The sequence below is a fragment of the Sus scrofa genome, unplaced genomic scaffold (assembly GCF_000003025.6).
Source record: "Sus scrofa isolate TJ Tabasco breed Duroc unplaced genomic scaffold, Sscrofa11.1 Contig524, whole genome shotgun sequence".
NCBI classification, from domain to species: Eukaryota; Metazoa; Chordata; class Mammalia; order Artiodactyla; family Suidae; genus Sus; species Sus scrofa.
The window spans coordinates 221,733-246,795 of record NW_018085235.1 but is presented as its reverse complement, the minus strand read 5'-3'; the positions used below and the strand labels follow the sequence as shown (position 1 = coordinate 246,795).

At 36.3% G+C, this 25,063-nt stretch overlaps 1 protein-coding gene across 1 annotated transcript; it reads right to left on the bottom strand.

Moving 5' to 3' along the window:
* Window positions 1-9,424: 9,424 nt before the first annotated feature.
* LOC100153881 (olfactory receptor 6C6-like) lies at window positions 9,425-11,241 on the bottom strand. Its single transcript, XM_021082107.1, has one exon. It carries the CDS (start codon window positions 10,940-10,942, stop codon window positions 9,902-9,904), a length of 1,041 nt encoding a protein of 346 aa, XP_020937766.1. The 5' UTR covers window positions 10,943-11,241; the 3' UTR covers window positions 9,425-9,901.
* Window positions 11,242-25,063: the final 13,822 nt, after the last annotated feature.

Here is a 25,063-nt window from a genome sequence, read left to right as displayed (position 1 = left end):
TTCAGAGAGAATCCTCTCTGATCAGTATTTACCTCTTTTGGCACCATGCTGAACAGAGCACACTGATGGTCCATCCATCTCTGAAGGGATCTCACTCAATTTCTCAATATGTGATTTATTTTTTTAATCTATCTAGAGCAACCATGTACAGGCTTTGGCTAGCATTTTTTTTTCTTCAGATTTTTTGACTAGATTTATTAAATTTTCCCATAGTATAATACTTATTGATGTAAATTACTTACATTTTTCTAAGTATCACCCACTATGCCATAAAAATTAATCAACACTTGATTCCCATAGAGTATTTATGCTTTCTGTGCCCTGAAGGAAAATACATAAGGATTATAGTGAATTCTCAAGAGGATATGAAACCCAAGAACAGTAATCCCAAAAGATCATGAAGGCATTATACAAGTGTTCTCCTCAGGCATTAAATATTTTTAAAGTGAAATCATATATTACAAAAAAAAAAAACAGTTTTAACTGTGTCTCCAGAGATCTCAGTATGAATTTCTCCAAAATTTGTTTTTCTTCCATGCACTCATGTTTTGAAATCACAAATGCATAGGTTGGATTTGGAAGCATAAAATAAAATACTTTTGTTGTCTTTGGTAATGAAAATTAATATAAGATGAAGAACTTAGCCTGTCAAGGAAACATTGTACCTCAGGATATAAGCAACATTGTTAATACTCCAGATACACCTAATATTTCATGTGCTATATGACTTCAGTTTCTTTCCTGAAAGCTATCTTTACTCCACATACTCATTTTGATATTTTCTGTTGGATCTTAAAGTAATAGTTAATAATACATAAGCAATCTCCCCACTTCTTCTATATTAATAAGACTATTCATGTAAATGCCTGGCCTTCCTTGCAACTTGTTGTGGCTCTGTGACTAAAGTCTGTGCAAAGGATGTAAATGGAGACACCTGTGCATCTTCTACCGCTCAACCTCTGCTAAAAGGGATTTGTCCTTCTCTTCCTCTTTATCCCCCTCACTGTGGAAAAGTAGATGTGATGCAGGCCATTGTGGAGGCATGACTGCGATCAGTCACAATGGGAATGGTGAATAAACAAGACGGAACACACTTGGGTTCCTGACATGATTGTAGACCATACCAACATAACAACACAATGATTTTAGGAAAGTTTCAGCATACCAGCCTGAATATTTAAGTTAAGACCAAAATAAATTATGTTTTGGTCTAAACTTCTCTGATATCTGTGTTTCTCATACTTTCCCAAATCTGTATCATTTAAATCTATTTCTTTGGACTGATATTTCCTATTTAATTCCTTTGCTATGTCGCATATGCCTTCTTTCATGAGACACTCTTCTTCCTTCAATTATTGGATAAGCATTCCTAATACCAATTATTTAAGTCTTTAATTTCTTAGCTCTTTATTGAAATAATTAATTCTAATTATTTTATAAACTGCAGTAAATGTATGTATATCATCTTTTTCTATTTTTCTTATTTTCCTGGGTTGTGATCTTTTGAAACTTCTTTTGGTATGCTTGTGAATTATTTAATGTATATGCAAAACCGTACAGTCATTAAAAACTTGGATGATGATTGAGCCTACAAACATGATTTAATTTATTCTGGCACACGGGTAAAGGAAGATAACCTTGACCAAAACAAGGAATGTGATTATTCAATCCTGCAGTCCATGCTTTTAGAGACGTGACGGATTCGTTGTGTTTCTTCATAGAGTGCAAGATTTCAGTGCTCTGAGCTCAAAGTCTAGGTTTTGACCGAGGATCCTCCATTTTGGCAAATTGTAAATATAAAATTTTGTCTTCAGACACTAGAAGATAGCAGGGATTTCTGCCTCGAATCTTTATTATTTAGATGATACTTTGCACTTGGGATATAAGGCTTCCACTGCTTGACACTTAGAATTTATCATGTTTATTTAGGAAGAAAAACACTGCAAAACCTCAGGTTCATTAACCTTCGATTTCTTTTTACAGGGGGTATTTTCTATCCAACACAAGTCTTGGTTTGCATTGACAGGTGTGGATTCCCATCTGGTTCTCCCCAGTGACACATGAAAGAAGGCACTGGCTCACCATGTTCTTCCCAAACATTTACTACATGTTATGTTAAAAGGAACAAGAGGCTTTCAGAATATGTGGAGAATATAGTTCCTCTTACTGGGCATCTTTCTCTCCAAAACTGTGGCTCCTCAAATCCTAAGTGGTATTTTTGCTTTCTAATGACCTCAAGTCATTTTCGTTGATGGTTTGGGAGGCAGATTGTTCTTCCATAAACTCTTTTACATAGGAAAATTTAGCCAGTTTCCGCTAATGCAAATATTTTGTATTAGCATTCCACTTTGTCAAAATAAATAAATACATGTACCCCCCATTTAAAAAACACCAAGAACACAAGGGTTGGTGCACTACTGTTAACTAAAATCCTAACTTTATTGTATTTCATTAGTTTTTCACTAATTTCCCTTTTCTATAATAACACTGTCTAATCCAGTTTACTGAACAGCATTTACACAGGAAGTCTCCTTAGTCTCCATTTGATTATTTCTGTCTTAACTTGTTTTTCATATACTTTCATATACTTCTCGGTTTGGAGTATTTGTGTGTGTGTATGTGGGTGTGGGGTGTGGTTGTGTTTTATTTTCTTTTTTTGTCAAACACTTTTAAAAATTATCTTCTACTTGGGTTTTTCTCTCTTTAACTTTTGCCTTCTTTTTCTTCCTTTTTTTTTTTTTTTTTTTTTTTTGCTTTTTAGAGCCATATCTGGAATACATGGAAGTTCCCAGGCCAGAGGTTGAATTGGAGCCACAGCCGCCAGCTTATGCCACAACCATGGCAATGTGGGATCCTCAACCCACTGAGCAAGGCCAGGGATTGAACATGTATGCTCATAGATAATAGTTGGGTCTGTAACCTGTTCAGCCACAAAGGGATCGCCTGTCCAACTTTTGCCTTTTAATTGTGCTATGTCTTGGTTTGGGTCTCCTTGGGGTCAAATTTTTGATACTCTCTGTGTTTCCTGGACCTGTATAACGCCTCCTTCTTCAGGTCAGGAATGTATTCAGACATGATTTAATCAAATACATTTTCTGCTCTTTTCTTTCACCCTTCCCCTTCTGCAATCCCTGTAATCCAAAAATTAGTATGCACGATGTTACTCCAGAGTTCCCTTAATCTATCCTCATCAAAATAAATTTCATTTTCTTTTTGCTGTTCTAATAGATGAGTTTTACTCTTCTCTCTACCACATCATGTATGTATTTTTCTATATCAGATACTCTGCTGTAAGTTTCTTCAAGTTTACCTTTTGTCTAGTTTTTTGTTGAGGGTCTCACTTTGTCCTCTATTCTTTTCTTGGGTTCAGCGAGCATTTTTATTACAATAGCTTTAAATTCTATCTGGTAAATTTCTTATCTCCATTTCATTAAGTTTTTTTTTTTTTTCCCCCAGGACTTTATCTTGTTCTTTGGTTTGGAACATAGTCCTCTGTCTTTTCATTTTAACGTTCTCTGTTTCTATGAAATTAGATGAAAGAGTTACCTTCCCGGGGAACGAAGGCATGTCCTTGTATGGGAGCATCCCTGTGCAGTCTGTGTGTGCCCAGGGGTTTTGATGGGACAGCTGGATTTGGAATGAGCATGTGTTACATCTTCTCCCATGGTGTGCTTGGAGCCACCACCTTGGTGTGGGGTAAGGCTGGTGTTGGAGGGGTTAGAGCCAGAGCCAGGTGCAAAGTGGGGCTTCTCCAAGGCTATATGGTGATCTCCCCCATGGCCAAGAGCAGGGCTGGGGCCTGATGGGTTGTGCCACAGTTCAGAATGAGCCCTGTGTCTCTCCTGGATAGCAGCTGTCTCCATCTTGGCAGGTGCAGTGCCAGAGCCGAAGGGCCAGGTGCAGTCTGGGAAGCATGCTGGGGCAGTTCTGGCAGGCTGACCAGAGCACCAGGCAGTTTTCAATCTGTTGCCTCTGCACTAGGAATGGGAGCAAGCAAGTCTCTATACACACTCTTCCTGGTTTCCTGAAACCCTCTAGTAAGCCGTCCTGATTTTCAAACTTGCTAAGAGGGCTCATCTTCTTGGTGCTTGGTCATGTTCATCAGTGAAATCGGCCTGTAACTTTCCTTTGCTGTGCAAATGCTTTTAGGTTTACTTAGATGCCATTCATTTATTTTTGTGTTGTTTTCATTACCCTAGGAGGTGGATCAAAAAATATTGTACTGATTTATGACAAAAAGTGTTTTGCCTATGTTTTCCTCTAGGAGTTTTATATTATAAGACCTTACATGTAGGTCTTTAATCCATTTTGAGGGTTGTGTGTGTGTGTGTGTGTGTAGGTGTGGTTTTAGAGTAGAATTTCAAGAATGCTGTCCGTCCACTTCTATAATTATTTCCAGCTCTTAGAGCTCTAAAAGTATTTATTGAGGTGAATAATGAATGAGTGAAAAATGAACATAGTTCTCTAAGGTCTGGGATTTCCTGAGTATGAAGAATTTATCCTAGAAGATCTTGGAGCCGAGGTCTTGTTCCCCTGGGACATAATTTTAGAGATTAACATCCAGACCCATGTGAAACTCATGGGAAAGTTAAATTACTTTAATAGTAATGTAATTTACTTTTCTACTTTACCCCTCTTTTCCTGATTCTTCCTTTATCAGAAGATGTAGAGCAATCCTGTAGACACATAATTTTCAACCAGGGTGCCTAAGGTGCCCAAAGTAATAGGAACTCATTACATGGATTTCAAATTTCATAATAACGGAATCTTCAATAGTATCCTAGTTAATGGGAGTAAATTGAATAAGAAAGTGCAAGAGAAATCTCATCTGTTCTAACTGCCCCCGATACTGACATCACTTGTTGGGCATTACCAGTGATAAAAGCAATTTCTAAGGCAATGTCTTTGGTTTATGTTCAAGTTATCTATATTGAATTGTCTGTTGCCGGCTCATGACATACAGCTTTCTTAGCGGTGCTCTACGTGGAGTGGAGAAACCAGGATACCTTTACCCAGATACTTTCCCCCTGTTTGGTTCTTATTTACAGTATATTCATGAGATGTATTGTTACAAAATTGGTAAATTGAGAGAGAAGCAGAGGCTATTATATTGGAGAAGTATTTGTGTTCAACCTGTTGAGTAAGATGTATCCCTAGTGGATTCTCAGTCAGAAAAACTACCAACTTTACTGCTTAGGCTACAAATCAGTGCTTTCTCAAAAATTACCGAGAGCCACTGCCATGTCGCACAAAGCTTTCCTGAACCACTCTCTACAGGGCTTCAACCTGAGACCTTCGGTATTAGTTTCCCAGTAGTAGTCTAAAAACCTTTGTACAAACACTGTTTTCTTACCTCTTCAAAATAAGTTGAGTCTTGGAATCTGTTACATTAAAAAATAGTAGAAGATGTAATTCCCAATGTGGCTTAGTTGAAACAAGCCAACTACTATCCATGAGGATGCAGCTTCAATCCCTTGCCTGGCTCAGTGGGTTAAAGATCTGGCATTGCCAGGAGCTGCAGTATGGGTCACATAAGCAGCTGGGATCTGGTGCTGCTGTGGTGTAGGCTGGCAGCTACAGCTCCAGTTTGACCCCTAGCCTGGGAACTTTCAGGTGTTGCAGGTGTGGCCCTAAAAAATAAAAACAAAATAAATAATAGAGGAAATTCATTTGTAATTTGGATGGACTCCTAAATGAGCAACAAAATGGTTGGTGGTTCATTTCTTTCTCATTAAGGGACAATTCCTGATGCTCCAACTGTGTTGGAGACTAGGAAGTGAACAGTAAAGGCACTAGGATATAAAAGAGTGACCTCTTTCAATCACTTTCCTTCTGACAGACAAACTATACTCCAGAAGCATAAAACAATAAATGTTTTCAGTGACTGTTATTTCAAAATATGATGTGGACTTTTTACACTAGTCAAAGTAAATATTTCAGTCTCAGGGAGAGATTCCTATGTGAATAAATATACCGAGATGTAAGAATAGGGTTGAGAATGCAAGCTATGAGAAAAGGATACCAGCGATTCTGCTAAATTACATCAACAAAACGGAATTAACTAAGGATACAGACATCAGCATGGGTAAACCTCAAATACCTTATTTTGAGTAAGAAAAGCCAGACATCAAGTTCATGCTTTGTGTGTTTTTTAAAAAATTCAAGAAAAGGTATAACTCGTCTATAGTGACTTGAAAGGGTGTTAGTGGGCACCTGGATCCAATGGTGGGATGACTCTGAAGCAGCAATGGGAATTACTGCACTGCTTAATGTCAAGCCTCTATTTTTATTGTTCCTTGAGTATCAGTATTTGCTCAAATCCATTATTTTAAAATTATAATATGTGCTTGCATGTATGATACACTTTTCCCAATTTTCAATTGTGGGTCATCTGTCAGTCCTAGAAGAAAAATTTCTATTGACTGGAGTAAAAAATGAAAAAAGAAATTGTGGTCTAGTTAATACACATATCTTGAGAAAAAATCATGAAATGATGTGTATCTATGGAAACCTTTTTTTTGAGGTTTTATATTTTATAATTTGGTCATGACGCAGAAATTGCTCCAAAAGAGCCAAATTCCAGTTTTTGACTTAAAGATCAAAATTCCTTAAGAAAATATACCTCTGGTAGGAGATACTACTATATATATCAATGTATCTTTCTTTATAATAAACCAAAAAAGAATAAATACATAAAGTTAGCATTTTTCTCCTTAAGTAAACCTTAACAGTAACAAATTTTTCAGCTATAATTTAGCACTTGTAATGTTAAAATTTCTCTAATAGAAACTAAATACTAGTTTCTATGGAAAATGTGGTAATATAATTGTTTTTTTACATAATAAAATTGGGGGGGTGGCTGTGTCCACAGCCATGAATTGAACCCATGACAAGGCAGTAACCCAAGCCACTGCAGTGACAATGCTGGATCCGATCCCTCTGAGCCATTAGAGAACTCTTAAGTAAACATTTTCTAATTCGAGCAGCAACACTAATGGTTAATCTCAACTATATTTTCTTTCATTTCATTAAATAGAGTGTAAAAATAAATTGGTAGAACAACAAAACCATATAATTAAATGTTAGCCATAATTAGGCTGTAACAAAGTACCAATCAAGATGGTAATAGTATTATACAACATGCAACATTAAATAAAATGTAAATTAAACACATTTTATATTTTTGGCTAACTAGAATCTAAAAACAAAGGAAACAAAAAAAATAGCTCACTTTCAAATATTCAGAGAAAAAGGAATTGAAAAGAAACAAAATATCTATTGAAAAATATCAAAAAAAATCTTCCTTTGAACTAAGATTTTTTTGTCAAATAAAGCTTGAAAAAAGACAAAGATGAATATCGAAATGAATATATATAAAAAAGAAAATCTGTATAGAAAGCTACCATGAATACACTGCTATTTTAGAGACTCCTTTGTTCATCTGTGCAATAACATATTCATTTGTTTGAGAAGGAAATAACCCTGGGTATCATATTCATGAAGGCTTTTCTACTTTTTGGTCCATAAACTGTAGATGGAAGGGTCAAAAAATGGTGCACAGAGTGGGGCAGGGTGCACCACAGTTCCCTTAGAAAAAGATACCCTTGTTTTGAAGGGTTAACATACATGAAGATGCCCCTGCCATAAGGAAGGGATATCACAATCATGTGAGAAGAACATATTGAAAAAACCATTTTTTCCTCTGTTTACGTAAGGGGATTTTTAGAATTGTTAATGCAATATAGGTATATGACATGGTCACCGTTACTAACGTGACCACAGGTGTCACCGCAGCTGAGATGTATCCCATTGTCTCAGTGAGATGTGTGTCTGAGCAGGAGATCTGCAGGAGGGGAGTTGGGTCACGGTAGCAATGATCAGCAGTGTTGGAAGCGCAAAGGTCAAGCTTTAGAACTAGGAGGAGAGGTACAAAGATGGTAGGGAACCCAGCAAGCCAACAACAGAGATGCACATTTTACTGTTCATGATGGTTGTGTAATGCAGGGGCTTACAGATGGCAACATAGTGGTCATAGGACATTGTTGCCAGCAAGTAAAATTCAGATGCTCCATAAAGGAAGAAAAAGAAAACAATTGGTCAGTATAGCTGTTATAGGAAATGGTTTTGTCCCCAGCTGCTGTCATAACCAACAATTCAGGGATGCATATACTAGTAAAGAGAATTTCTAAGTAGAAAAGGATTCTGAAAGAAAATATACATGGGTATCTTGAGGTGGCTATCCACAAGGCTAAGTATGTGTGCCCTTTTCCCCTCTCCTTCCTTTGAATGTCTAGGACATTCAAAAGTAAATGCATATACAGTGAAAATTAGAAAGTAAATCTGCATGCTCCAGAAGCATTGAATGGTAGTTTTCAGTGACAGTCATTTCAAAATATGATATGGACTTTTTACAGGAGTCAAAGTAAATATTTCATTCTTGGAGAGAGGTTCCTCAGAGAATAAGCACACCAAGATGTATGAATAGGGGAAGGAAACCAAGCTATAAGGAAAGGACAACAGAAATTGTCCCAAATTACATGGGAAAAATGGAATGAATTAGGGATGCAGGCAACGGCATGGGTAAACCTCAAAAATTTTATGTCGAGTAAGGAAAGCCAGACATCAAGCCAAACATGCTTGGTATGTTTTTAATAAAAAATTTAAGAAAAGGAGTTCCCGTCATGGCGTAGAGGAAACGAATCCTACAAGGAACCATGCAGTTGTGGGTTTGATCCCTGGCCTCACTCAATGGGTTGAGGATCCGGTGTTGTCCTGGGGTGTGGTGTTGGTGTTCGGCTACAGCTTGGATTAGACCTCTAGCCTGGGAACCTCCACGTGCTGCGGGTGCGGCCCTAGAAACACACACACATAAAAAAATAATTTAAGAGAAGACATAACTCATATATAGTGTCTGAAAGGATGTCACTGGGTACGGGAATCCGATGATAGGATGAGCAGAAATGACTGTGAAGAGGCTGAAGGAATTATTGAATTACTAAATGTAAATGCTCTCTATTTTTATTGTTCTATGGGTCTCAATATTTGTTCAATCTATTGGTTTAAAATTATTTTATGTGCTTGTATGATCAATAGACTTAATAAACTGGATTAAATTAGCAACTGGAATGAATCAGGACATTTTAAATTTACAAATGGAATAAAATACATGGAAAGCTCTCCAAACTCAAATATAAATAATTGTACCTTGAATTTCTTTCATGGGTTATCATTTGTAGGCCTAAGATTCTAATATTACATAAGCAAATTTAACCAAAGCCTGGAGTTCAATTATTTCTGCAGAAAAAAATAACTATTTAATCATTGAATCTCTCTAGGGGAAACTTATAGAATCTAAGTTCCTTTGCACAATTTATACCTCTGAATACAGCTACTTTAAAATATTTATTTCCTTATTTATCTTTAAGTGTTCAGTATCAATGGTGATTTCTCTTGGAAAACTATTTTGATCTTGAAAGTCAATCTGAGTTCTACCTTTTTTCATCATAAAATCACTTGCATCATATAATATTTATCAGGTTGTGAATTTGTCTTTCACAGTTTTAGCAGAGCAAAATATTAGAAGCAGATGCAATGCTTAGCAAGCAGCACACATATGTTGAAATAATAAGGCTCAGTTTTAGAAAGGAGTCAGCACAGTACATGATAGTGCATTGATGAGAAGACAGTTCTAGTCAGAGATGGAATTTAATATTCTGCTTGAAAAAGGCAGTTTACTAATAAAGAGTAAAATAGTCTCCTCAGAGAGAACAGAGAGAAGTGTAAAGATAAGGCAGACTGACTAAACCTAATGGCATAAATCATTAAAGGGAAAAATGGCATAGCTTTGAACTAATGAATTGAAAATTGTATTCCGTTTCCCCACTCATGTTTCAGTAACAACTTATTTATGTGTACATTTTGTTTCATTGTTTTGAAGATAACAAAACCTTTGAAGCATATCCTTGAGAGCGTCTTTCACCTGCTGATTCCTTAGAGTATAAACGAAGGGGTTTAGTAAAGGAGCAACAGAGGTATTGAGCACGGCTACACCTTTAGTTACGGTCACCCTTTCCTTCGCTGATGGTTTCATGTATGTAAAGATACAACTCCCATAAGTAAGAGAGACAACGACCATGTGTGAGGAACAGGTGGAAAAGGCCTTTGTTCTTTGTTGAGCAGAAGGGAATTTTAGAATGGTTTTGATGATGTATGTGTAGGAGAGGACCACTAACAGCAAAGTGACGACAAGTGTCACCACAGCTAAGACAAAAGCCATCAATTCTATGAAGCTTGTATCTGTGCAAGAGAGCTGCAAGACAGGAGAACTGTCACAGAGGAAGTGATCAATTATTTTGGAAGCACAGAAATTCAGCTGAAGTCCCAAGGCCAAAGGAGGAAATATAATTAGGAAGCCAGCTACCCAAGAGCTGAGGACAAGCTGATGGCACACTCTGCTGTTCATAATGACTGGGTAATGCAGAGGTTTGCAGATGGCAACATAGCGGTCATAGGACATGGCGGCCAAAAGGAAAAACTCTGTAACTCCTAATAAAAGAAAAAAGAATAATTGTGTTATACAACCATTGTAGGAAATTGATTTGTCTCCAGTGAGAATGCTTATCAAGTATCGTGGAATGCAGACTGTTGTGAATGAAATCTCTAAGAAGGAGAAATTTAGAAGGAAGAAATACATTGGGGTCTTGAGATGGGGATCCAGGAGGGTGAGGAGGATGATGACGAAGTTCCCCATCAGGCTCAAGATGTAGTTGAAAAATAGAAACAGGAAAATCCCAATTTGCAATTGTGGATCGTTTGACAATCCTAGGAGAGTGAAATCTATTTCCATTGATTGGTTCTTCATTTTTTTTTTTCTCTTCTCAAAGCTAGAGAAAACAAAAATGATGTTACAAGTTGGAAAACATTTTTCTTCACTCTCAGCCATCGAATTTTACTTATTCAGAAACACATCTGTGATTAAATGTTTTCTAAAATCTACTTTGTTTCCATCAAAATGAACATGCCAGTCAGTCTAAAGTCAGTTATCTTCATATAAATGCTGTGATTTTCCCTTGACAAGATTTAAGTTCTATTTACTACTTAATAGAGGATTTAGTCATTTGAAATTTAACTCCAGAGTTGAGTTAGTGTTAATCATTGACCCACCTTTAGAAAGCCTTACCCTAACAGACTATTTAAATATTCATATTTTTTATTTCCCGAATTTTGCAAATATCTCAAGTAATTTTGATGCCATTTATTCATCAAGTTTCATTTATATTTCTTTCTTATTTTTAGTAAAATTTTCTTTCAGTTAATTTTTTTAACTTCATCTTTGTTTTTCATCATTATGAGTGGTCTTTAAATTAAATATTTAAAAAATTCTCAGAATTAGCAATGCCTTAAATCTGTATGACTTAGGAAACAAAACAGACAAAGCTAAAATTAGTGTCCCTATATTTTTATCATTCTTTTACTTTACTTAATTTATAATAATCATATGTTACTTTCCCTAGTGCTGTACAGATTATGTTAAGAAGCTGTATCTTTTCATTTGAATATAAAATTATTTTAAATAATTGCAGTTCTTGTCACTAAGTTGTGCTACAGCAATATTTCATAGTTACTAATTATAATTTGGTCTTGCTAATTATATTCATTGTAGCAGAGCAAGACTGCTTTGTCCTAGCAAATTTTCGTAATTGGCAGACAATATTCAAAAAGCTTTCTTGGACATCCTGTCCTAGTGCAGCAGAAAGGAATCTGACTAGGAACCATAAAGTTGAGGGTTCAATCCCTGGCCTCGCTCATTGGGTTAAGGATCTGGCATTGCGATGAGCTGTGGTGTAGGTCACAGACTGGGCTCGAATCTGGCATTGCTGTGGCTCTAGCGTAGGCCAGCAGCTACAGCTCCGATTAGACCCCTAGCCTGGGAACCACCTTATGCTACAGGTGAGGCCCTAAAAAGACAAAAGACAAAACAAACAAAAACCTTTCTTTATGCCTTTTTAAATATGAGCTGTCATAGAAAATATCAAATATCACATATTTTCCTTTTCCTTTCTATTGAATTTATTCAAATATGTTCATTTACTTTTCTAGATAACATTATTCTTTACATAAACATATTATTTTTAAAGTTACTGAATCACTAGAATCTTTGTTTTAAACATATTTGAATGGTTGCCATCAGTTTTAATATGTTTACTAGTCATAAACAATATGGTAAGTTCTTATATTACAACATAAAAATATTTCTATTTGACTTTCTCCTCAGTTTTTCCATTAATTACTCACCTTTCATGATAAAATCTGAATCTACATTTTTTATTCATTATAAGTAAAAGTTTTATGACACTATAGACTAAATATAGCAAATAAATACATTACTTTTTTTTTTTTTAAATAGCCGTACCCATGGCATATGGAAGTTCCTGGGCTGTCACCTATAGTGCAGGTGTGGCAAAGCCAGATCCTTTAATCCACCATGCAGGGCTGGGGATTGAATCTGCACCTCCTCAGAGACTCAAGCAGCTGCAGTTAGATTCTTGACTCAGTGTGCCACAGCGGGAGCTCCTGGACATTACTTCTTTATTTCATTTCCTACTTTTTGTAATCTTCTAAGTTTTACTAAACACACTAATTGTCTTCAACTTTAAACTCAGTATAAATGTGCTTGCTAAATTTCTACAAGATGTAAAAAGTAGCTGCTGTCCAATTGTCCCTCCATGATGTACCCAATACAACCACAAATACACATTAGATAAAGCAAATGACTTAAAGACATCTGTGTATTGAGAGAAAGGCCCAGGCAAACATAAAAGTACATGTTACTGTATTTTTTATATATACATAGTGAAATGGCATAGAAAATTTTAACTCTCCATCAAAAGGAATAGATCAAATAATATAAAGACAAAGTTAATTTCTTACTAGTACTTGCAAAAATTTTCCCCAATGTCTGATTCAGAAAAAAGGTTAAACTTAATATTTGACTTACCTTACACAGAGTATATTGAAATTTCTTTTTTGTTGTTGTTATGGTATATGTTAAGATATAGAGACCAACTAAATTAAGAGTGATGATTATCATTTCAAGACAGTAATCAATTATGAAAGGAAAAATACCCATTTGTCCTTCAGAAGGATTCAAATTAAACTTGAGGTGTTTTATTTATTTTTCAAAATATTTCACGTTTGTCGTTTAAGTTCACATTTACTATATCTCAGTATTCAGACACTAAAGAGCACTGACTTATCTCTAACACCTTTTCCATTTTGGTTAAATTTTCAGAAAGTTTCCTTAACCTTTAATAGAAAGTGTTATATCAAAGGTCAAAATCTAGAAATAAATACAACGTTTAAGTACATCTAAGCTTAACAGATTAAATTTAACAGATCCCCTGAGTCTAACTAAACTAAACTTTTATCTCTTAGCTTAATAAAGACACAAGGGAACCTACTGAAGTTAGCAAACATGATATGTAAAATCCTTCCCAAGAGGCTGGTATTAAGACGGTACTATTTAGTGCAAAATATCTACTCAGTTTTTTTGTTTGTTTCCTGATGTAGGAAATAAATAACAAAATCATCAATTGTTTCATAATCCTAAGGTATATGAGAAAAACCTGCTCATCTACTTTTCTTCAATGAGAAACTTTCTCTTGCTTACTAAAATAACTACACCAACAACAGGCCCATAGCAGACTTTAATGTTACAAATTGATTCAATCTTAAAATGAGGGGTTTTGTTGTACATTTACTGGAATGTTAAGGTTTTTTTGTTTAATTTTAAAAGTGCTTATTTTTGAAACATGAAAAAATAAGACTACGGTGGTACATTTAGTGTGTGACAGTGAGAGCCTATTCAGGAGAACTTAAATATCTGAAACACTGGGACTCTATTGCTATAAAAGAGTATGCTCAAAATATACAAATAATTGTGGAAGAGTTCAAGCTGTAAAATATTACAAAACAAAGTTTTCTGTGGCTTTGTCAAGCTCCCACAAAAGTCATCCAAAGCGCATAAAAAAAAAATACTGGTGTTAGAAAGAAAAATTGCTTTCTTAAGAATTCCATTCATTTCTTAAGGAAGCTTTGGGTCTATTACAGGACTTTAGAGTTAAATGGCAGCCCAGATACTTTTCTCTTATACAGAAAACACATCAGATCAATTCTTTGGAGGAAATCTATCCTTTCTCAGTTGATCTGTCTTTGAATCTTTGCTTAAAAAATCAATTATCTAAAGAGATGTTGTCTATTTCTGGACTTCCTATGATGTTCTATTGATCTATTTATTTGCTTTAGGACAATGCCACACTGCAGTGATTACTGTAGCTTTATAATAAATGTTAAAATTAGGTAGTGTTAGTTCTGCAATATCATTCTTTTCTAAAGTTCTCTTGGTGATTCTAGGTCCTTTGCATTTCTATGTGAATTTAAGAATCAGCTTGTCAGTTTCCACATGCACCCCAAAAAAACCAACTTCATGAGTTTTCCGTGAGATTGCATTGAACATACACATCAATTTCAAAGTAACTGACATCTTGAAAATAATGAGAGTCTGACCTACCAAAACTGTATCTGACCCATGAACATATTTTATCTCATTTAATGTTGAGTCATCTTAATTTTTCTCAGCCATGTTGTGTAGTTTTCAGTGTCATGTCTTACACATTTTGGATTGACACGTGCATATGTCAAGCTTTTATAAATGATGTTTGCATTTAAAAATTAATGGGCATATTATGTAGAAGTAGGATTAATTTTTATATTCTTTATTGTGCAAGTTTTTTAAAAACTCATTTACTAAACATGGTAACAGTTTTGTAGGCATCCTTGGATTTTCCCACTTCGACAAATTATGTCATCCAAGTCAAGTCGGTTTATATCTAATTTTTTCAATCTGAATGCCTTTTATTTTCCTAGACTTTTTGTACTAGCTAGAACTTCCATTTGAATGTTGAATAAAAGTGAGAAAAGTGAACATCCTTGTTTGTTTCCCTGATCTTAGAAAGGAAGTGTTATTTTTTTAACTTAAGTATGCTCTGAGCTGCAGGTTAATGTTAAGTCCTTCATCAGTTTAAGGGAGTTCTCTCATATTCCTAGACTGCTCAGTTTTTCCCAGCCATGGATATTGGCTTATCAGTATCAAATCATTCGTCTATTATGTTTAAATGATTTTTCTTTTGCTTGTTGATACAGTGAAATACATCTTTTTTTTCCCCCAATATTAAACCAACAATGCATTACTGAGATAAAACTTATATTATCATTTTTATATTTTTGATGCAATTTGATATAGTTTTAAAATTTTCTATATCTGTATTCATGAAGATGTGAACTGTCTTTTTTTGGCACTTGCCACCAATCTCTACATGGAGTAAAACATGAGCCACTACAGTTGCTGACCTACAGCACCTCATGAGCAGAGCTCAGGCTGGAGACCAGGAGTGAGGCACTCTGTGCTCTGGGAAAACTGGAAGAACAGGTCTTCAGATAGTTAGATATTTTTAGGAGATTTTATGAGCCCAATTTTTGCTTCTCTTCATATCTAGAAAAACACTAAAATCCCTCAGTCATGACTGATGTCTGTGACTAGTAGTGACCTTCGCAAGACCAGCAGCAAACTTCTGCATGTGCATGGTTGCATGCACCTCCCCCCTTTCACCTTTATGACTTATATATTGATATTTCCCCTTTCCTCTTTGGGGCATTTCAGATAGTTCTGAAATACTGCCTTCCAAGCTCAGTTAGTGGACAAAACAAACCTCTTTGAGAATAGCCACTCCCAAGGGTGGGCCAGTGAGCCCCTAGGGAACTCAAGGAAAGAAAGAAAGACTGGCCCACAGCTGATGTGCATATCGAAGGAGTGATTCTTGTAAGCCCAGGCTTTTACTTCTTCCCAAAGAAACTGGTTTTCTGTAAATCTTCTGTAAAACTGGTTTTCTATAAATCTTTTCTTCCTACTACCTTCCCTTTGTTGCAAAACTCCTGTATCCTAGCTTCCCCCTCACCTCTTCAAAGTGATTTCTCAGGGCTACCTAAAATGCTATCCCCTGGGGTTAAGTCCTAATTTCACCCCAAATAGAACTTAACTCTCAACTTTCAGGTTGTGCATTTTTTTTAAGTCAATATTTCCAACATCCCTTACTCACACTCCAATCTTTTTTTCTAAAAGATTTAGGTACTTGAGAGACAAATATATTTTTATGAAACCACCAGAATTAAGCTTGAATCCTCGAGGCCCTCTAGTAGCCTGGAAGGTGTGCCAACCAGGCTGATCTGGGAATGTTGTTAGGGGAAAGAAAAATGTTATTCCCAAGAATGATCTAGATGGAAGCTTGAATTTTTAAAATAGGACTGTAGAACTCCCCACCTCCTCTATCCTGCTTATTACCCAGGAGGAAGATACATGGAGAGAATTCCTTGATGGGAACAGTGGGATTCCCTGACCACTCTTCCTTACCTGAGTGTGTGGATCAGGAAAAGAAGAGAGAGATCAAGACATGGACACTGACTTTTTCTGAGTAGCTTGCACAGTAATTGTCAAACTGCAGATGTCCTGGAGGGCTGAATACTTGTCAGAGATTAGGCTAGAGCTTCCCTGAGTTCCAGGGGCAGATTCAAATGGTTACTAATTAGGGAAATGAGGGAATGCAGAAGCAAAGGAAAGGTAGTTAAGACACAGAATGTAGAGAAAGGGCAGCACCTGCAGAGGATGTGCACAGAAATCTAATACCTCTGAGTTTTTCTTCAGGTGCTGGGTTCCCACCCAGGTGGAGGATGGTAACACAATCATGTGGACACAATCCTGTGGACCCCAGACTGGTTGTGATAGGGCTGGAATAGGCACAGGTAGATGTAGAAGTCCCAATAAAGGATCCTAGAGAGGAAAACTTAGGGGACATTGGGAGATCACTATAAATTAATAAATTGCTCAAAAAAGCCATCACAACAGGGCACCCTTGCTTGACTAGTGGAGGTGTGAGAATTGCCTCAGGTCATTGGTTGGGGGTGGGATGAGGCCTCATTCAGATTCAACCAAGGGCAGGAGTTTGAGGACCACCCTTCTGCTGATTTGAATACACACCTTACAGGGTACTAAGGAGAAGCTACAAGTCCTAGAAAGGAAGAGGCAGTCTTTCCAACCCCCACTTCCCTTGATTGCTAGAACTGTAGCCCACGAGATTGAATCCTTGGGGCAGAGCCTCCTTGCCTGCCCTCTTGCATCTCTCATCAGTGTCCTACCTAAATAAATCTATTTCTTGCCTATCACTTTGTCTCTTGCTGAATTCCTTCTGCACAGAGGCCTAAAGAACCTGAGCGTCTTTAAGTCCAGACATCGGGTGAGTGATTCTAGTTTAAAACATGGGTTCAAGTCCCAATCTGGGTTTTGGCTGGTTTCGAGTCCCGGCACATGGGTTCAAGTACCAATCTGAGTTTAGGCTGGGTTTGAGTCCTGGTATGTGGGTTCAAGTCTCAATCTGGGTTCTGGCTAGGTTTCAGGCCCTTAGTGCAGTCAGTTTCAGTTGGAGCCAGGCTGAGGTTCCTAGAACACCACCCTTACCTCACCACCAAGCAATCAGAAGAAAATTATACACCCTGCAGACTGCCCCAGATATAGATGCATTTAAAATTCTTCTCTGAGACCCACAGGGAGTTAGGACATATAAAGCATGAGCCACCTGTTTTCCTTCCTTGACTTTTTTTTTTTTTACTGAAGTATAGTTGATTTGCAATGTTGTGTTAATTTGTGATGTTCATCAAAGTGATTCAGTGATACATATACACATATCCATTCTTTTTCAGATTATTAGTGTTTTTTTTTGTAAAATTATTTCCATGAGTCTTGCAATATACCTTTCTCTGCTCCAAAACTGACTTTTCAGTTTGCTTGACTTCACTGTGTGTTGAGCACAGGAACTTGGTTTGGACAATAACCTTGGTTTCCAATGATGAATGAATGGATAAAGAAAATGGGATATATATGTATGTGTGTGTGTGTGTGCATATGTGTATATATACACACATATATATAATGCCATTAAACAAGTTAAATCTTGGCATCTGTGATAACATGGGGTATTTGTGTATATTGTGAAATCATCACCACCATAATTATAGTTAACATCCATAATTATAAATTTTTTTCTTGTGATGAAGACTCTTAAAATCTACTCTCTTAGCAACTTTCAAACATGCAAGATAGTATTATTACCTCTATTCCCTATGTTGTACATTGCATCCTTATGATTTAATTATTTATAACTGGAAGTGTATAACATTTGACACCTTAACCCATTTTGCCTGACAAGCACAATCTGTTTCCTATATCTATGAACTTGCTTTTTTTCATTTCTTTTCTTTTGTTTTCTTTTATTTTTCTTCTTCTTTTTTTTTTTTTTCTTTAGAGTCCACATACAGCAGACATCATAGGGTATTTGCCTTTCTCTGATATATTTCACTAAGCATAATGCCCTCAAGGTCCTTCCCTGCTGCCACAAATTCCAAGACTTTGTCCATTTTTAATGGCTGAATAACATTTCATAATTTTTGATAACCTGTGTGTTCACTTTCATTTAGTTCAAAATTTTAAAATTTTCTTTTGAGATTTCTCTTTGTTCCATGTGTTATTTAGAGATGTTTAATCTTCATGCACCTGGGATTTTCCAATTCCCTTTCTGTCATTCTGTCTAGTTTAACCCCATTGCTGTCTGAGAGCAGACCTTATATGATTTACATTCTTCAAAATTTCTTGAGATGTGTTTTATGGCCCCAAATGTGGTCTGTCCTGAAAAGTGTTCGCTGTTGTTGAGTTCATGTTTGTCGCTACTGATTTTTTGGTCTGCTGGATTGGTTCATTTAGAGATGAGCTTTGATCTCCCAACTATGACGGTGAATTCATCTATTTCTCCTTGACTGTCTTTCATTTTTTTTCCTTCCTGTAGTTTGATGCCCTGTTATTAGGTACATGCTCATTTAGAACTCTTATAACTTCATGGAGAAATGACCCCTTCATCAGTATGTAATGCTCTTCTTTATCAATGATTATTCCTTTGTTTGAAGTCTGATCAGACTGCATTTAATACAGCCACTCCTGATTTCTTTGATTAGTGGTAGCATGATATATTTTTCTCCATCCATTAACTTTTTGTCTATATGTGTTTTATATAAATTAATTTCTTGTATGAAACAAGAAATGGATTGTATATTTGATTCACTCTGACAATTGACAAGAGACCAGCTCAGCAGGTTGGGGCTGAAGAACAGGTGCCGTGAAACTTAAGGAAAAAAGTTAACATAAAACAAGACACAGAGACATTTATCTTAAGTAAAGGTGGGAACCAGGGGACTCAAGGCCTCAGGGACTAAGAATGCCTCCTCAAGAAACCACACTGCTTTTATTGTGTTCTTTAGGATTACATCAAGTGAGGAAGGAGCTATAGGTGCAGGATATAGTTTTTTTTTATTATTTTATAAGTTCTTTTATTATTTTAAAAGTCACATTGCTGGTAGATGGTTAAGCTTTTACTCTGACCTTTAGGCATTTAACAATCATTAGCATTTAAGGAAGCTTGGAGTCAGCTGTCTATGCATAGCATTCCAGAGAATCATCACTGTGCTTCTGCAAAGGGCATGCCTATCTGTGGCAACCCAGCGTGCCTAGGTTTGCACCTTGGTTCTCTTTGCTAATTCATATTCTGCTAACTACAGCTCATAAACCACTTGGGGCCATGAGGTTCCTCTTTCTCTTATTCTTTAGAGGACATATCATGCTTGTACAAACAGCGTGCCTGTCTGCACAGGTCCTGTGTGCCTAGACCAACACATTATGTCCTCATTCAGCTGACCCTATGAATAACTTATGCGTTTAGGTCTTTGTTCTTCAGCTTAAGTCATTTACCAGCACTGTGACTGTTTTTCAAGCAGGAAGATGGGTAAAGTAAAGCTGGACAAGATGGAGTTTTCAGCAAAGAGGCTAAGAAAATATTGTAGAAACGTGTCTTGCGACAATATATGTATATGATATTATCACCATTACCAATGTGATACTGGAGTCACTGGAGCAGAAATGAATCCCACCCTTTGAATGAGATGAGTGTCTGAGCAGATCTGCGCCAGGGGAGTTGTGTCACAGTGGAAATGACCAACTATGTTGGAAACACAGAAATCAAGCTGTAGGCCTAAGGGGAGGGTACAAAGACGGTTAAGAACCCAGCAATCCAAGAACAGAAGGCAAGCCAAATGCAGGTTTTACTACACATCATGGTTGTGTAATGCAGGCGCTTAACAGATGGCAACACAGCAATCATTGTACATTGCTGCCAGCAAGTAACATTCAGATCTAAGAAGGAAGATTTGGAGTTCCCATCATGGCGCAGTGGAAATGAATCTGACTAGGAACCATGAGGTTGCGGGTTTCATCCCTTGCCTCTCACAGTGGGTTAAGGATCTGGCATTGCTGGTGTAGGTTGCAGATGCGGCTCGGATCTGGCGTTGCTGTGGCCCTGGCGTAGGCTGGTGGCTATAGCTCCGATTAGACCCCTAGCCTAGGAACCTCCGTATGCCATTGGTGCGGCCCTAAAAGGACAAAAAAGACAAAAAATAAATAAATAAAAAATAAGAAGAAGAAGGAATATTAAAAAATGCTGGAGCAACACATCTGCTATAGGAGATAGTTTTGTCCCCAGTTGCCATCATAACTGGTAATTGAGGGATGTGTATACTAGTAAAGTAAATTTCTAAGAAGGAAAAATTCTGAAAGAAAAAATACATGGATGTTTGAGGTGAGGATCTACTGGGTGAATTTGATGATGATCGAATTGCCAGTGATGCTTAGTAGGTAAGTGAGAAGTAGAAAGATAAATAATACAACTTTCAATTGTGGGAGATCCATCTTTGTGCAGCAGAAAGGAATCTGACTAGGAACCAGGATGTTGTAGATTCAGTCCCTGGCCTCGCTCAGTGGGGTAAGGATCTGCCTTTGCCATGAGCTGTGGTATAGGTTGCAGACATGGCTTGGATCTGGTGTTTCTGTGGCTCTGGTGTAGGCTGGTGGCTACAGCTCCAATGAGACCCCTAGCCTGGGAACCTCAATATGCCGCGGGTGTGGCCCTAAAAGGACAAAAGACAAAAAAAAAAAAAAAAAAACTTTTAATTGTTGATCATCAGTTAAACCTGCCAAAATAAACACTGTCACTTTTGTATTACTGTCCTCTAAAAGAGGACATCTAAAGAGCACAATAAAAGCAGTGTGGTTTCTTGAGGCAGGGCGCTCTTGTCCCTGAGACCTTGAGTCCCCGGCTCCCACCTTTACTTAAGATAAATGTCTCTGTGTCTTGTTTTATGTTAACTATTTTTCCTTCAGCCCAAGTGGCACCCAACTTGCCAGGGCCAGCTCAGCAGGATGGGGCTGAAGAACAGGTGCTGTGGAACTTAAGGAAAAATGGTTAACATAAAACAAGACACAGAGACATTTATCTTAAGTAAAGGTGGGAGCCGGGGGAGACTCAAGGTCCCAGGGACCAAGAGCACCCTGCCTCAAGAAACCACACTGCTTTTATTCTGAGATCAAGTGAGGAGTGGCTATGGGTGGATGATACAGGGTTTGTTTACTATTATATAAGTCCTTTTACTATTTAAAAAGCCACTTAGGTGGTAAAAGGTTAAGCTCTTACTCTGACCTCTAGGCACATAACAGTTCTTAAGCTTAAGTCACTTATGCCTTTAGGTCTTTGCTCTTAAGCTTAAGTCATTTATCAGCACTGCCGACTGTTTTTCCAAGAAGGAAGATGGGATAAAGTAAAGAAAGACAAGATGGAGTTTTCAAGGAAACATGTCTTGCAACAAAAATACCCAGTGCAATTTCCAGGGATCTTCTAGTGATAAAGGGAGTTTTTATCTTCTTCAGTTTATTCTGACTCTTGAAATGTAGATGTGATGGCAAGTCATTTGGAGCCATGAGTATGATCAATTACAGTAGGAAGTGCTAGTAAACAAGATAGAACTAATCCAGATTCCTGGTACCACTGTAGACCAAGCCAACAAGGAAACACAATGATTTTGTGGATGTTTCGTCATACTAGCCTGAACATTTAAGTGAGAGAGACATAAATTATTTTTTGTTTAAACCATTGTGATATTTGTTTTCCTCATACTCTAGCAAATCTGTTAGAAAAACCTGTTTCCTTTGACTGATGCGTTGTATTTATTTAATTTCTCTCCTATGGTCCCTGTGTCTTCTTTCATGATCCTTATGCTGCTTCTGATTATTGGCTAAGTATTCCTTGAACTCAGTATCAATTTTTTAAATCATTAAATAATTTACTTCTTTATTGAAATTATTCATTTGAATTATTGACAAACTGTAAGGTAAATACATGTTTATTCTTGGGTGTCTTTCTGTTTCTGTGATTTTCATGGATTTTGGCCTATCTCCTGTGATGATTATGAAATTTTTTTTTACTGGATATTCAAAACTGTATGCAAATGTTCAAGGTGCTGGTTGATGATTAATTCTACAAATATAATTTAATTTATCCTAGTACAGGTTAAAGCAGAAAAGCTTAACCAAAATGGAATGAATATGCGTTTCATGCTATGGGAGTAATGATGGATTCATTGTACTTCTACTTGGAGTATATGATTTCAGTGCTGTGAACTGAAAGTCTAGGTACTGACCCAGGATCTTCCACTTTGGCAAATCATAACTGTCGAATTTTGTCCTCAGACACTAGGAAACAGCAGGGATTTCTTGAGATTCTTCATCAGTAGGTGCTGCTTTGCACTTGTGGTTTCTGGTTTGTTTGCTTGAACTTGGGATTTATCAAATATGTTTAGGGAGAAAATAAAAGGATGGGAAAAAATTGATCACTTATTCCTTAAGAAATTGTTTAGTCTGTGGTCACAGTGGTTATCAGAGGTTTAGGAATATAGACCATTGTGGATAAGATTATTAGGAAGAAGAAATTTTAGAAGAAAAAAATACATGAACATCTTGAGGAAGGGATTCAGCTGGACAAAGAGGAAGAGTTCTCCATCATGCTCAACATTGTTCTGACAAAACAGAAACAAGGAAAAAAACAATTTGCTGAAAGTTTCATCTGTCAGGCCAAGCTGAATGAACTCTATCTCCAATAACTGGTTCTTATCCCCTTTTATGAATTTTAGCAAAACTACGCAATAAAGATCATTAGTTTTTTAACTGACAGACAAAGGAAAACACTTTTTCAGAGTCCTGCTCAGGAGCACATATTTTTTCTGCCTAAGTATCACATGATATTTAAAGTCCCGTAACAAACTGATTTACAGATCAGGATATCCTAAGATTTCTCTCCTCTTTGATAACTTGAATGGTTCCTATTTGCTACAGTTTGTCTCATTGTTTTCAGTTTAATTCCTACAATACGAATATTTTAAAGAGTAAAAGCATATGTCTTTTGAATTATGCTTTCTAATGATATTGAAGAAAAAAATAATTGAAATAAATTCTAAATGTTAGTGCCAACTAGCTTTCAGTTAGTTGTTCCAAAATCTTCCCCTCAAAAACAGATGTTTAAGTCCAGTTTTATAGCTACAAATGTTGTAGTTTCACTGCTTCATATTCCCATCTAGTTCTGAATTTAATTTATAATCCCTGAAGTGCTCATTTCTTTTACCCTATAGAAAAACCTCATTCATTTATTATTTTTAAATTATTATTCTTTTAGCTAAACATATTACTATACCCACTTACTTATTTATATTTAGTCCAAGAAATGAGTCAATGCTTTCTAAAATCTATGTTATATATGGCAATAAATATAAATATAGGAAAGCTAAAGAAAACACAAATAAAAATTGTTAATTTTCTCTTCCTCGTAATATGTAAGGGGGTATGCATCTCTTGTAATTTATAATTCCTCCAGCACATCTATTGATGTCAAACTACAGTAGTAGGTCTGATTCAACAAATGATTTTCAAAGCAGATTAGGTATTTGTTGAAATTATTTTGCTTGTCAAGTCTTCATGAGGCAGTGGTCTTAGATAACTTTTTATGATCTTAACTGTATTATTTTTTGAAATATCTTCCTTGCTTTTAAGTCTTTTAATTCTACATTTTCTTTACACTTGAAGATTTATTTTGACATTTAAATACTGGCTATATTTACCAGATGAATTTTTAAAATATATATTCTAGCAGAATTATGCTGGTAGTTAAAATTAATGAAACTGTTGAGTCCTGTATTTATCCATAGGATTATACATACTACTTTTACACTATTATTCAACTCCAAGTCCCAGTTTAGCTTCTGTTAGGGATAATTTTAATTTTATTAATTAATCCATTTTTCTTGATCCATCCTCATATATTATTTTTTCCTCTTTTACTAATCATTACTACTAGTAACCTTTAATTCATCATGACATTATTCATTACTTCTCAACCGGTGGACTGGAAAACCAAGTTTCCTGAGTTTGCATTTTCACAATTTTATTTTCTAGTTCGGTATCTTTCAAAATGACTTGTTCTTACTGGGTTACTTTTTGCTCTTATGCATAAGAATAATAACAATTATAATATCACATCATTGTTTCCAGAATTATATATAAAACACCTACTAGTACCTGTAATTTAGTGAGTAGTACACAAAATGGAGATCTTATTTTAATACCATGTTATTCAGCTTCCCTCACCAGAGTAGAGAGGCTGAAAGCATTTCAGGGTAAAGCATTTCTGCATTTCCAGTGGAATACGGCTTAAGAAATACGTTGTACCTGTGTTAAGAAGATGTGTCACTTGTTCAAGAAATAATTTTTAGAAACAGCGCTATGATACTACCTGGAAATTCAAATTCAGAGACCATTTTATTATATACCATCTGAAGGGATACGTCACAGCCTAACCAAGGTGGCAGAGAAGACAGATGATGTACATTCATGTGCTTGGGAGTGGAAAGAGTGGGAATGGGGACGTTTTAATTTAGAAGTGCTAGACCCTTATTCAGGTGGTAGAACATCCTCTGTGGTAAGTAGTAGATAACAGTCATTTACAAATCTATAAGTAAAGCATTTCAAGATAGT